The following is a 13,247-nucleotide window of genomic DNA, read 5'->3' as shown; positions in this document are numbered from 1 at the left end:
TGCATGACTGCATTGCTTGGTAAGGCAGTACCACTATGACCTGATTACAGATGGTTTATGTTAACATGTGGAGCCTGTGCTAATGCAGCCTTCAAGGTTTTAGTCACCTTGGAGTGAAAGAGGACTTGGCTGCCTCTGAATCGTGTATATCTGTCACCACACCTCAGCCAGGGTTCTGTAAGACATCTCCATCTGATGTGTTTGGGTTTAGGGGAGGAGCTGAGGGAGCATAAGTTTCAGCAGGTCATGTAGCCTGAACTGTCTGCCTCCTGCTTCCCACGATGTGCTGCAGAGAACCAGGTTAACCCTCCCTTGGAGGCAGGAGTGCAGGATGGCTGCTGTGACAAGGTTGGATTATCTCAAATATCTAATGCCCTTTTAGCAAAATTTCTTAAAACCAGAAGGATTGCTCACATGTAAACGTTGAAACTGCTGTAGTGGTGAGATACTGAGGTGGAATATGTTGAACCAAAATAAGCTTATTGTGTTTTTTTCAGGGCAGTAAAGGGTATAGGCTGTTCCAATGTGAAGTTATTCTCTTAGTTTTGTGCTGTTACTATTTTACTCCTCCCTATGACATCTGATTAAGGCTATAACCCCCCCCCATGACTATAAAGCCCCCTGAAATCATTAAACAAATGCATTTTAATGCTGCCAAATTTTGTGGAACATTGATTAGGGAGAATAATACTAATAATTACATTATGGCTTCTATTTACTTAAGTACTAGTTAGCTATTGATCTTTTCGTTTTGTTGTTTGTGAAATTTCTTTCATTATTAGCTGTTGATAAGGTTAAGCATAAAATATCTGTACATGTAAATAAGTTAAAATGTGTTTTTGTCTATTGTAACAGTGCTGAAAGAGCACTTCTGCCTTTCTTGAGGCATGTATGTTCAGTATTACAGCGTCAGCAGACATGAAAAACATAGCACAAGTTATTCTGATACTTGTGCAATAAAGGCACGGTTAGCTATTAAAATTCCCACTGTTTGAAAACTGTTTCACTTATTGAACCTTATGGCAGTTTTTCTCAGACTGTTTCCTCCCCAAAAAATCTAGTGTCTGTCTTCATGGGCTGATTACTCAGATAGAATTGTTTTATGGGGGTGAGTTTTGTATCGGGGGGGTGTGTTTTCTTGGTAAACAAAACATATTGGTGGCCTTCTTTCTCTTTGATGGAAAATGTTGCTAACCAAAGCAGAAGAAAACACTAAATAACTCTTTCTTTTGTCACTTTCTCTGTTCCTTCAATATTCAGACAGTTCAGCTAAGTCCACCACCAATTATAATGCTGAAAAGGAAAAGATCTGCTGGAGTACCACTCAATCCTTTCTCTGTGCAGTCCCAAACTTCTAAGGTAAAGGGAAAAAAAAGATGTTCTCATTAATAATAAGCACTAATCTGTGTTTTTGTTGATTTGAGTAGTGTTGACTTTTATTCCTCCTCCTGGAAATTAACTTTCTCCTTAGCTTCCATAGCAGTGTTACAGTGTAACTTCATGCATTTTTCCACATCCCCTTTCATGTGAACACATAAACAGTACAATTAGATTTGTATGTTTAGTATCGTAGGAGTTTGTAGCTGTTACATTTGACAGGTGAAACTGTTGGTACAATGTTAGGTGCATCACATGAAGGTGAGTTTCTGCTTTGTCTCTTTTCCAAAGAGTAGAAAACACCCTTGTGGCAAGTAGAGTAGGATGGGAGGTGAAATAAGCAGGAGTGTGGAAAAGGGTAAGAAACCAATTGTTTGCAGAAATGGAAAACAAATGGAAAATTGAAGCTATGGATAGACATTTGCCTTAGTGGAAGATTTTGGAGTGAAAGGAGGGATGGGCTGCTAAGGGTGGAAGGCTAGAATTTTGTTAGGAGTTCTGGTAAATGGAAGGACTTTTTAGCTGGAAATACAGTGAGATATTTGGTAATGGTCATAGTGGGAAAAGGGAGTAGTATAGATACATCTGATATGTGAAACCTTGTGTAACATCAACTCTTACAGTGAAAATAATCACCAGTGCTACTCAACAGCTGTGTTCAAAACTAGAAGTGATTGGGGAAAAAAGGGGAGATGTAGGAAGGAGGGGATCATGTTGCAAGATATGTGGAACTTTTCCACTAGCCCTGGTTACTAGTTCTGCAAATAGCAAGTGCAAGGTTTTGTTTATTTTTTTTTCTTCTTTGCTCTTACAAGATTTTTTTTTTTTTAACTCATGGTGGAAATGTTTTTCAGGTAGTCACCCCTATATCAAAGAAAGCTCCTGCTCATGTCAGAAAGGAAGCTCTTCCTCCAGCTTCATTTCATCCTAAACATCCCAATTATACAGCAAAATCTGTCAGAGTCTCTGAAAATGAGGACACGAAGCATGTGCAAAAACCTGTGGAAAATGAGGGAATAGTGAAGGCAGTAGGAGAGAAAGCTACTAAAGGTACTGAAAGTAAATCAAAACCCAATTCTGGAAACTGTTTGTATATGGCATAGTAGTGTTAAAAACACTTGTTAAATTATACTAGCTTAACTTAAATGTGGTACTTTGTTTCTATATTAATACTGTATATTATATTCATGCTTACAGTGTGCTGTCTCTGCATACTGCTATAGTATGCAGCTTGTCATTTTAATGATTCAGGACTTTAGTTCTACCTGCAGCACTTCCAGATGATGATCAGGGAATGATGGATTTTGATGAGGAGGACTTTGATGAACCTATGGAAGCAGAGCATGTGGAAACTATACCTGAGACAGCTGAAAGCTTGAAAAGAGACGATGAAATTGAAAAGAAAGAGACAGAGCAGCTGGAATCAGAGAAAAAAGAGACATCTGTCTTGTAAGAATCTCTTTTTCTTTTTTTTCTTCCACTAAGAAGGCTGTCAATTTCCGTAAACCTTAGATTTATCTTCATATTTGTCTTTGCAGAAGGGATAATTGTAATACAGACAGAATGGTGATAATGCTGTGCAATGCTTTTTTTTTTTTTTGTAGTTAGATTAAGAATAGTAACATGCTGATAGCTACCTAATTGAAAAATATTTGATGTTTTTGGCATTTAGTGTGTGTGACAACGTGTATTTCAGCACGCTGAGGTGACTCAATGTGGGTGTTGAATAGTGAACTTTGGTGTCAGTAAGAAAAACAAGGAATTGCTAAGGTTGCTTATTCTAAGTGAATGTGAAGGTATTTCGTAATAGGTAGGTATGTAGGTAAAAGTTTTGTTGCTAAAAGTAATGGTGAACAGCTATGTCTTTGGAAATAGGAAAACAGGGATTTTCCCTTTTTTTAAATTGTTTGGAAAATCTTGAATCATATGTTTCCATAACAAAATATTTCAAAGTGCAAAGTATTTGAATGATGAAAAAGACCTAAACATCTAATGACCGGAAAGGTAGTTTTGATGAAATAGTCTGTTGTTCCCACTAAGCAACTTGTATAGATGGATGGATATATTTGTTATGTAAAGACTTGAATGAGCAAAGCTGAAATACCAGGTTACTGGTTTTTAAAGCCTGTTTGTGGTGTATCAAGAACCATACTTATATGTGGGTTTCTGTCTTTGTCACTTCATCCTTCTTTTCAGAAAAAACCTGAGGAAACCCAACTGTTGGGAATGTTGCTTGGTTGTAGAAAGAAAAACAAAAGGTGTGAGAATATAGGCCTGGAAGAAAGCAAAATGGTGATTATAACAAAGGCACAATTTTATTTGTTTCTTTCTTCTGCAAAACCTGCAGGAATTGTTCTCTCCCAGGTCTCTCGTGTTGGGACAGAATTGATGAGGATGAAGCTGATCTAGTAGCAGCAGAAGTTCAGCTGGACCCCAATCTCCTTCCACTTGTGAATGGGGAAAGTGGTGATCAAGTCTTAAGATTTTATTGGCTGGATGCTTATGAAGATCAGTTCAGTCAGCCAGGTAACTGTTCTGTTAAAGGCAGAAAATGCCAATCTGATTCTTTTTGTTCAGTTGGGATTTTCAGACTTTACTGAATTACATCCAGATGCCCTGTTTCTCTGTGCTCTAAGACGTTCATCTCTTGTTTTTCTGTACCTCTGTCTGCAGGGTAGGGCACTGACTGGGAGGAGAATGTCATCTCTTGGCCTAGTATAGAAGTAGGGAGGTAAAAGGGATCTACTAACACTGTTCAGTGTTGGTGACCCATTGTCCTTCTTAGAATTTTATACACTCCAGGAGCAAGCTGAAGTTGTTAATTTCTTGCTCTGTGGTGCAGCAGCTGAGCATGCTTTCCTGTTTTTGGTAAAGTAACTTAAAATTCATGTGCATGACTAGAAAGCCTGTACAATAGCAGTTGCATGATTTTATACAAAGGAAAGGTGTGTCTGTCAAGGGAGGAAGATGGTTGAAAAATACAAGGTCTGTCTTGTATTTCTTATCCCCTAATTCAAACTATCTAAAGATTGTCTTTGAGTTAAGATTGGTAAGATACCCTGTGCAGTTGACATGTGAATCCTAGCTCTCATAGTTTTCAAATTGCATCATTCTGATCTCAGCTCTGACAAAACAATTTGTGTTCACATCTGTTCTGAGCACTTCCCATCCACCCCCTCATTTCATCAGGAGTTTTAGGAGCTTGGGTTTCTAATTTGTGCTTCATGTGTGTTTACCAGAAGGTTCTTTCACATGTTGTTGGAGGTTTTTTAGGGTTGAAGTTGTAAGCATCAGATACATTTCTTTGTTAACACCTTTTGTTGTGAGTTGGGATGCCAAACTTAAATATGAGACTGTGATGGGCTGAACAGCTTGGTGATGGGAGTGGTAATAATCATAGATATCTTGATGAAATCAATGGCTCTAATATAAAATTGCTACTTTTAAAGAACCCGCTATTGTTATTTTTCCTTTTTTTTGTCTTTTAAGTCAGTGATTGCTGAATGGAACATAATTATGAAAGGATTTCTGTTCCTCGCATGCAAGGAGTGTTCTTTTCTCATTATGACTTTTTCAGGATTGAATAATAAAGACTGCACCTGTTTTCAATTAGTAATGTAGAAGGGAAAATTTTGATATTGCTTTTTGTTTAACATGTTCATGATCTTTGTTTATGCCTCATTTGCTGGGATGTCAAATTCATTGCCTGAGGAGTAAATACTATAGCATAATCATAAGACTCTTTCAAGCTTAATGATTTTTTTGGAGGCTTACTTTTCGTAATTCCCTTTATGGTCTTCGGCAGAGAGCTCAAGAATTGTGATCCTATTAACATTTTAAAGAAATAACTACTAAAACCTGCCCTTTTTTTTTTTCCCTTCTGCAAGACTTTTTCCCTGTGTTTTGACTTTGCTTACCTTTTGGTTCATTTGGTAGCATGATCTTTCTTTTCACATACTTTGATTTCTAAGCTTTATTTCTATTTTTTCTTTCTTTTTTCTTTCCATAGTCTTGCAGGGGATAGGGCCCGATACCTCTCTGTTGGTTTTTTTTTGTTTTGGTTTGGTTTGGTTTTTTTTTTTTTTTTGTTTTGCATGAAATGTGTGTGAAAACTCTTTGAAGTTAGTTCTGCTTTTGCTGCCTGTGGGGGTGGTAGTGTGTGCCAGTGTTCAACTGGATGATCTCAAAAGGTTCCTTCCATTCTAAGTTAATCTGATTCTGTGAAGTCTGGTTATTAAGACCACTTATTTGTCCATGCTAGAGTTGATTGAAGTTTGTCTTTGCAATCCCGGCAGCTTTTTAGCCTGTCTTTGACTGGCTTATATATCCTTTCTACCTCACCTGCTTATATGTACTCCTCTGACAGATTAACTACTCCATGCTCTTAATATTGCCAGGTGTTCAGGCAATCAGCTACTGTTTTGTGGTCTCTCACAGTTTCATCTTTCTCTATGATACAAACCTCTCTGAGGTGGTTTTTTTTTTTTTATCCCTTAACAAAAAAGTAAAAGATTGCTGGGGACAAGAACTTCATCTTCCCTGTCACTTAGATCTGCAATTGGAGCTCTTTCTCAATACTTCTATTCGAACTGTCTAAATCTTCAAGATTGCCTCTGTATTAAAATTTCTTAAGATACTTTGTGCAGCTGAAACTTGTATCCATGTTCTCATCATCTTCAAAACCGCAGCATTCTCTGTCCTTGACAAAAGTAGTCTTGTTCACATCTATTCCAAGCACTCAGAAAATGATTTTTCATAGCCTGTCACTTTGACTCTGTCATCCATCTTAGTGCATCTTCACTGATTTATCTTTGATCTAATGGAGTAAGAAAGGTGCCTTTACGTCTGATATATCTCCTGGCAAAGATGAATTATAACTTAACCAAGGACTTGTTTGTGTGCTGCAGGCCAAGGAGAAATGCAGATTCCAAAATCTTCTATGCATGAAACATTGTTTCTGAGACAGTCTCAGCAGGGATATTTCTGTTTTCATCAATAGTAGTACGCTGTAGGAGGAGTGTCTTCCATGTAGTCAAATTCCAAATTATTTGGAGCTTGAAGGGAACCTGGTGAAGCCAGATTTCTGAGCTGTACTTGGACGTTTTTTGTACTGGTAATTTGGAAACTATATGTGACAGTCAGGTGGCTTGGTGCTTGGTTATTCTAAAGTTTGACATAATTTGATTAGCAGTTTGCAGCATTTTGTGCTATTGCCAAGTTTTCTGGGCTCAGAGATGTGCATGTACAGTAATGACATTGTCCACAGTGAAGTCAGTTGCCACTAGTCCTGCTCTGTATAATCTTTCTGAGTGTCTCCCTTGGTTACAACTGCTGTCATGGCATCCAGGATTCCTAGCAATGTCATGCATCTTTTGGTGTCCTCATTTATTAAAAATAGTCACTTGAAAGCTGATCAGCTTCTAGTTGTTGTCTTCAGAATGTATTTCTACAGGTTTTATTGGTAGTAGAGTCTTGGTCTCACGGTACTGAAGTGTAGGGAAAAGGAGTTAATTGTACTGGTCTAGCTGAAGAGAGAAAAACTGTAGATAACACATGTTAGAGGATTGATTGACAGCACAGGCATTCTGATAATCTTCAGCTTTCACTGACATCTCTCTCCTTCCTCCATCTCTCCAGGGATTATCAAATGAATATAGGCAGCAGTAGAATATCAGAACAGAGTTTTGAGACTGGCTGTGTAATGCCATTTTGAATTTTACATATCAGGTGTTACTATAGTAATGGAGGTAGAGACATGAAGAATGATCCAGGTGTCTGTTTGTAAAGCTGGTGTTTAAAACAATTTAGAATGTGCTTATACATCGGAAAGATTTGTTGTTCAAGGACCAAAACCAGAAATGGTTGTGTTTCAATGCAAGAGTACATTATAAGCTGCTTTAAGGAACATTAGGAATGATTAATTTTAAAACTGCATATTGAATTCTTTGCCCTTCTCCCTTAGGTGTGGTATTTTTGTTTGGCAAAGTTTGGATTGAATCTGCAACCACCTATGTCAGCTGTTGTGTGACAGTGAAAAATATTGAGAGAACTGTTTATCTGCTGCCACGTGAAACAGTAAGTGTGACTTTTAAGCATGTCAAACATAAGTACCTTTCATTCTGCTTATGGCAGGTTGTGAGCTCTAGCATTGTGTTTATGGAAGCTGTTGGAAGCCAGTGTTGGCTGATGTAGGTGGTAAAGTTAAAAACAATGTGTACACAATATACCACATGTGAGCTGCAGAGTAGAGCACTGTGACTTCCCCTGACCCTAAGTAACAACTGCAGGCAGAATTTTTATCCTTAGACTTGCTGTTTAGCAAATAAAGTAGTCTTGAAGTATTACCAGAAAACTTACTGCTTTTTAAACATTCTGTTCAAATAATATTTTATAAATTTGGGATTTCTTGTCTGATTGCATTATAGTTTTTCTTAGAAAAAGAGATACATGATTCATAATAGCTAAGTAAAATTCAACTTATTGTCATGTCTGCTGGCTTTTTTGTTCATTTGTAAAACCTCACTTCTGTTTTCGAGGAAATCGACCTATCTACTGGCAAAGAGATGGAGACTCCAGTAACTATAATGAGTGTTTTCAAGGAATTTAATGACAGCATTTCACCAAAGTACAAGATCATGAAGTTCAAATCCAAGGTTTGTTTACAAGCATCCTATTTGGTCATCTTCTGTTGTTCTGGTTTGTAGGGTGGGAAGGCTGTTGATACATTGTCCAGAGAGGGAGGCAATGCTGAAATGCAAATATATAACTCCTGACATGTGTAAATGTACCTGCTTGTAAAAACCATTCAAAATATCTATATTCCTTTAAGAATGGTGAATCTGCAACATGAAATTTAAACAATGCTTTTGAAAATACTCATTCATTAGCTTCTTTAAAACTGGGTTGAGTGTCAGACTGGGTTGCTGAGCTGTTTTTGAGAATGCAGAACAGACAGAAGTTCTGATACCTAAAGCCTTAGTATCAGCTCATGCTGTCAGAGTTTAAAATGAAAGATTATGTTGTCCGGCAGATAAGTCAGCAGTCTGGGATTAGACTGTCTTTGCATTTGACCAGATACCTTACTGCACTTTATCTCTTGGCATGTCTCATCCTTTTTCTCACCCCCTGCAGATTTGTCTTTTTAGAGTGCATGCTGTTCAGAGCATGGATTGTCATAGTGTGGCTGTGCAGGAGGTAACAAGTGAGGGCTGCCATTCTGTCTTGAAAGCTGTTCTGTGGTTAGAGTTACGGGCAATAGTCTTAAAGTGTTATTTTGCTGTGCTTTGTTTGCTCAACAAGTCTTTAAAATGACATTGGAAAAACAAAATATTGCTGTAATGGAAACTTTGCACATAAATTAATGTAATACTTGTCATGAGTCTGCCGGAAAAGAGCTGATACTGTTGATGGTGTTGCAGATTTGGACTGAATTAGTTTGCTAGTATGAGAGCTTTATTGTCCATTTCCATAGAGAATTTGTCTTCCACAGGGAAGGGTAGAGGTAGGAAGCTTGTGTGGGGAAATGTGGCAAACATTCAAGTTAGGGGAAAAATCTGTTCTGACTGAAGTGCTCAGAAACGTTCATGTTTCTTGAAGTAACATGTCATTAGTCTGGCAAAGCCGATTTTCATTAGTTGTAACTTTCCCCATCCTGGCAATCTTGTGATTTCACAGGATTCGTTCCTGAATAGTTAATCAGTAACGGAGATGACAAGTAAAAATGCAGGAAGAATGGAATTTAACAATATGTAAATGAGGGAAAATAAAACCAGTTTGTGTGATAATTCAGGTTGGAAAGATCCTCAGGAGGTCATCTCATCCAAAGCTAGCTAGAGCAATTCTGAAAGTTTAAGTTGTTAAAGTGAAAATGTGAGCAGTGTTTCTCAAATAGCAAAGACATGCAAGACATGACATTTTTTCAGCAACTTGTAGCTTAGTGCGTTACTTACAGAGTTCAGGGAAAATGGATGTGACATTACTACTTTGTAAAACTTTTTTTTTTCCTCTAGCTTATTTTCTCTCTCAAAACTGCTGTAAATTTACGTTTTTCAGTTTTGTCTGTTATTTCTCTTGTATAGTTGATTATAACATAATTACATGTGGGATCAGAAAGGAGTGAATTTAACAATAGATAAAAAGCAAGTTGCTGATAGCTCACTGTTCAGATTCTTTCAGGAATGAGGGAGAGAACTCAAAGGAATACAATTCTTCATTAAAAGAGAGGATGCAAACTTGTACTCTAGAAATAGAAGGAGGGAGAAAGGCCTCCAAAAAGATGTAGATCTGCTAGCAGAATCTTGGGAAACCTCCATCTTTTCCATGGTCTGCCAAGTAAGAATAATGTGCATGAGGTAATAGAGTAATGTAGTTTAATCTTCAAAGATGGCTTTTAAAAATCAAGGTAAAACCTGCGAAATTTTTACTGAGCTTACACAGAACTCAGAGCAGAAGACCCAACAGTCTTGTCTGGATACACGGCTACAGTACATGTGGGGTCCTTGGGTGTAACACAGGTGTAGGGAAGTAGGAGCACTAAGACACTGTTGAGATTTTTCTCCTTGAATATTTTAACACTTGGTCACCCTCATGAGGAAAGATTAACTCAAGTGACTATGGGTACAAAAGATGGCAATTAGAAGGATGAGACAAAAGGAGAATCAGTTATACCAGAGATAACTATGAACTTTTTTTTTTTTAGCTAGTGAAGTGAAGAATAATGATAAGACCTGTTTGCTCTCCAGAAAAATTAAAAGGGAATGAGTAGCAAGAGAGCTATTTAAAGGACAGTTTTAGCAAAAGAGCGAATTTGTAATTTTTAATTCGTGAATAAATTAGGTAGGATAGTTGGTGCAGGGAAGCTCTGAAATAACCAGAATTGTTTCTGAAAAGTAAAATTCAAATTATGTTGAATTCTTCAGTAAACTGAGTTTTATTAAAAGGATAAAAGCTATCCAGCTTTATTTTGCTTGTGTAATTTTCTGCTACTTTTGATAGTGCATTCCGGGAGGGTTTAATGAGAACTGGAGATAGTAGGAAGGTATGGCAGTAGTAGTATGGGGGGTAAGAGAAAAGACAGGATAGTAGAACAGGGCTGTTAGTGGGGTCTTTGGAGGATTATTCAAAGAAAGTGTTACAGTAACTCAGTTATTCTAGATTATACAAAATTCACTGTGAACAAGTGGCACCAAATCTCCAAATCTGGCTAGGCTTACGCCTCTGCAGTAGAGAAGCTTTGTGTTCTCTGCAAGATAATTGTGGATGTGACAGGGTTGTCCCATTACTGTGCCCTCCTTTTCTTCTGTTCCTTCCCTAGATAACTGAATTTGCCTGGTTGTATACCTTAGTCTGTTTCTCATAGTCATTAACCTCCTTTTCATTGTACTCATACCATGAGAGACAAGAGCTGTTACCCAGCCCTTGCATCTGTGTGTCCATAGGGGTGTGCAGGACTCTTGAACTGAAACAGTTTGTGGCACTCACCTAAACAAATGCTCCAGAAAAGTGATCTCTACACAGTTGTGGCTCTATGTGGTACAGAGCTAATGTGCTTTAGAAGATCTCCCCTGCTCTGTGATGTGCAGCCAGTGTTCAGTACTGTGTTGTTAAGGGTTCGTGTTTTGAAAGATTTCAAACTAATGGCTGTGTTGCTCAGGTGAGACTTGTGAGCAATGCATTCAGAGTAACATGAAGTCTCAGTGTTTGCAGAGTACTGTGAAACTGAAAACCACTCTTCTTCCATCATTAGCTGAAAATCAGGAAGGTTAGTGACATCCCTGCCATGCACCAGAGTTCTTTTATTCAGAACACCCCTTTTTGTGATGATGTGGAGACACTGAGACAGGTTGTTCTCTGTGCATCTTGGCCTTGCCAGCACCCAACTTTGTCCCTGTGAACACACTTAAGCCATATCATTTCCTGCTGCACCTGCTGCTAATTGTAGCTTCAATGGGTTGCACTGCTGCCAAGTTAGCAAGTCTTCACAAATCAATTTGAAAGCAGCCTTACTCCACTTAGGAACTTAGCAGCTAATCACTGCTGCTCATTTCTGCTCTCTGAAGGGCCACTTGAAGGGCAGATTATTCTGCAGCAAAGCATTCATTCACTGAGTTATGACCAGACGCTGGTGTAATTGAGCTGAGCTCTGTGGAATAACGCAGATGAATCACTACAGCAGACTATTTTTATACTATGTTCGTCTTGCATTTGCAACAAGAACTTGTTTGAAGCCTGAGAGGGTTTTATTTTAATTAAAAAAGAGGAGGGGGAGCACCAGTGATCTGTGCTAAAAGCAGTGCATTGCCGTCTATTATGTTACAGCTCTGATCTGCTTGTGTGAGGTGCTGCTGTGGCTCAGAAGTTGAGATTTACATTTGCATGGTAATTTGCAATGCTGATCTGGCTTCATAGTGGTGCTCTTGTACCAAGTTATGTTACACTTCTGTTTCCATGAAACTCTTGATGCCATAGTAGTTTCTGGGTTTGTCTGCTTCCTATTTATAGCAGAGGCCCCTCTCCTCTCCTACCCAGGCTTCGCAGCCTTACAGCAGTTGTACATGAAGTAGCAAGTTTAGCTGCTTGTTGTAGCACCCTTAGGGAACCATTGCTGGTGCTGTTAATTTAAGGAAAAAAAACCCAGCCATCCAACCCCAAAACTGAAAAACTTCAAGTTTGCCTAACTGGGCATGTATTTTGTTAATTTGTAAATTTTATTCCCATGTATGGTGATTTTGCTTTTTCTTATTAAACTTTCTTTAGTGGCATATTATGCTGAGTCTTGTGTATAAAGTGGTGAACGTAGCGCGTTGTCCAGTGCGAAATGTGATTTTTAATTTAAGGTGCCTCTAGGAATTCCTGTAGTAGAGTAATGTGCTAGCATTATGTTATGGCACATTATAGTAACTAGTATATAGCAGTGGTGCAGATGGTTTGTAAAGTACTACAGGGCAGAACACACATATGACAGGGTGGTAGAGCATGGCATTTCAGTAGGTGCCAAAGCGCTGTTGCATAGGATATTGTAATTATTTGGAAAATGAAGGCAGTTATTCTTAGAAACTGACAAGCTGTGTGTGTTGCAGAAAATTGTTGTTGTTCTTGAAGAAAGCAGAAGTGATACTTAACTTTCAATAAAGTTGTACTGAACTTCGACTTCTTTAACTGTCTTCGTTAGAGATACATAAACAAACTTGACTACTTTCTAGTAAAACCCAAGTCACTTGAAATGAAAAATACAGTAGTGTCACAGAAATGATCTGCTGTAAGCATGTGATAAAAGCTGGCAGATGGTTGGGAAATAATCTCTTTTGGGTTCCTCTCTGAAGTGCTGGTACACAAAAGCGTGCAGTGTGAAAGGAGGAGCTGTGTGCAGTTACAGGAGGTACAATCTGGCTGGGATCACAGACGTGGTGGGATAGGATGTGGTTAAGACAGGCTGGGATAGCAAGGAGCAGGAGGGCCTTTTGTGTATCAGAGCAGTGGGAATGCATGGAGCCCTGCCTGAAAGTGGGCAAAGAGCTGGTCAGGATTCCAGTAGATGGATTAGTGGAAGGGACACCATGATGGAAAAAGAAAACCCAAAGCCCACATGGAGCTGGATCTGGTGAGGAAGACATAGACCAGTAAGAAAGGCTGCTATAGGTACAGGCAGACTAAGAGAAAAGTGCTGCTGAAAGGGACAGGAGATGTGGTGACAGAGGTTATGGAGTAAGCTGTGATACTGTGTGTCTTCTTCACCTTGGTCTTTACTGCTAAGTCTGGCCTTCAGCAATCTCTGATGCCCAGGAGACCAGAAAGAAAGCCTGAAGCAAAGAAGCCTTGTCCTCAGAGGAGGAGGATTAGGTTAGGGCACATTTAAACAAATTGGGCAGATA

General features: G+C 38.6%; 1 protein-coding gene across 5 annotated transcripts in view; it reads left to right on the top strand.

Annotated features, from left to right (window-relative positions):
- Positions 1 to 13,247, top strand: part of POLA1 (DNA polymerase alpha 1, catalytic subunit) — a 188,086-nt gene that overhangs the window by 4,681 nt on the left and 170,158 nt on the right. For 4 of the 5 annotated variants that reach the window (XM_042035842.1, XM_042035871.1, XM_042035861.1 and 1 more), the window contains 6 exons: positions 1,261 to 1,359; positions 2,232 to 2,427; positions 2,637 to 2,826; positions 3,725 to 3,903; positions 7,340 to 7,452; positions 7,914 to 8,030. In XM_042035842.1, the coding sequence (XP_041891776.1) occupies positions 1,261 to 1,359; positions 2,232 to 2,427; positions 2,637 to 2,826; positions 3,725 to 3,903; positions 7,340 to 7,452; positions 7,914 to 8,030 (894 nt within the window). The remainder of the gene's footprint in view (positions 1 to 1,260; positions 1,360 to 2,231; positions 2,428 to 2,636; positions 2,827 to 3,724; positions 3,904 to 7,339; positions 7,453 to 7,913; positions 8,031 to 13,247) is intronic. The other variant, XM_042035852.1, reaches the window with a different exon arrangement.

This window comes from Corvus kubaryi, unplaced genomic scaffold, assembly GCF_017639235.1.
Source record: "Corvus kubaryi isolate FWS band 111438036 unplaced genomic scaffold, C.kubaryi_AGA036_p1.0 133, whole genome shotgun sequence".
In the NCBI taxonomy this organism is placed as follows: Eukaryota; Metazoa; Chordata; class Aves; order Passeriformes; family Corvidae; genus Corvus; species Corvus kubaryi.
Note: the sequence above shows the minus strand (reverse complement) of the source record. Positions and strands in the feature narration are given on the sequence as shown.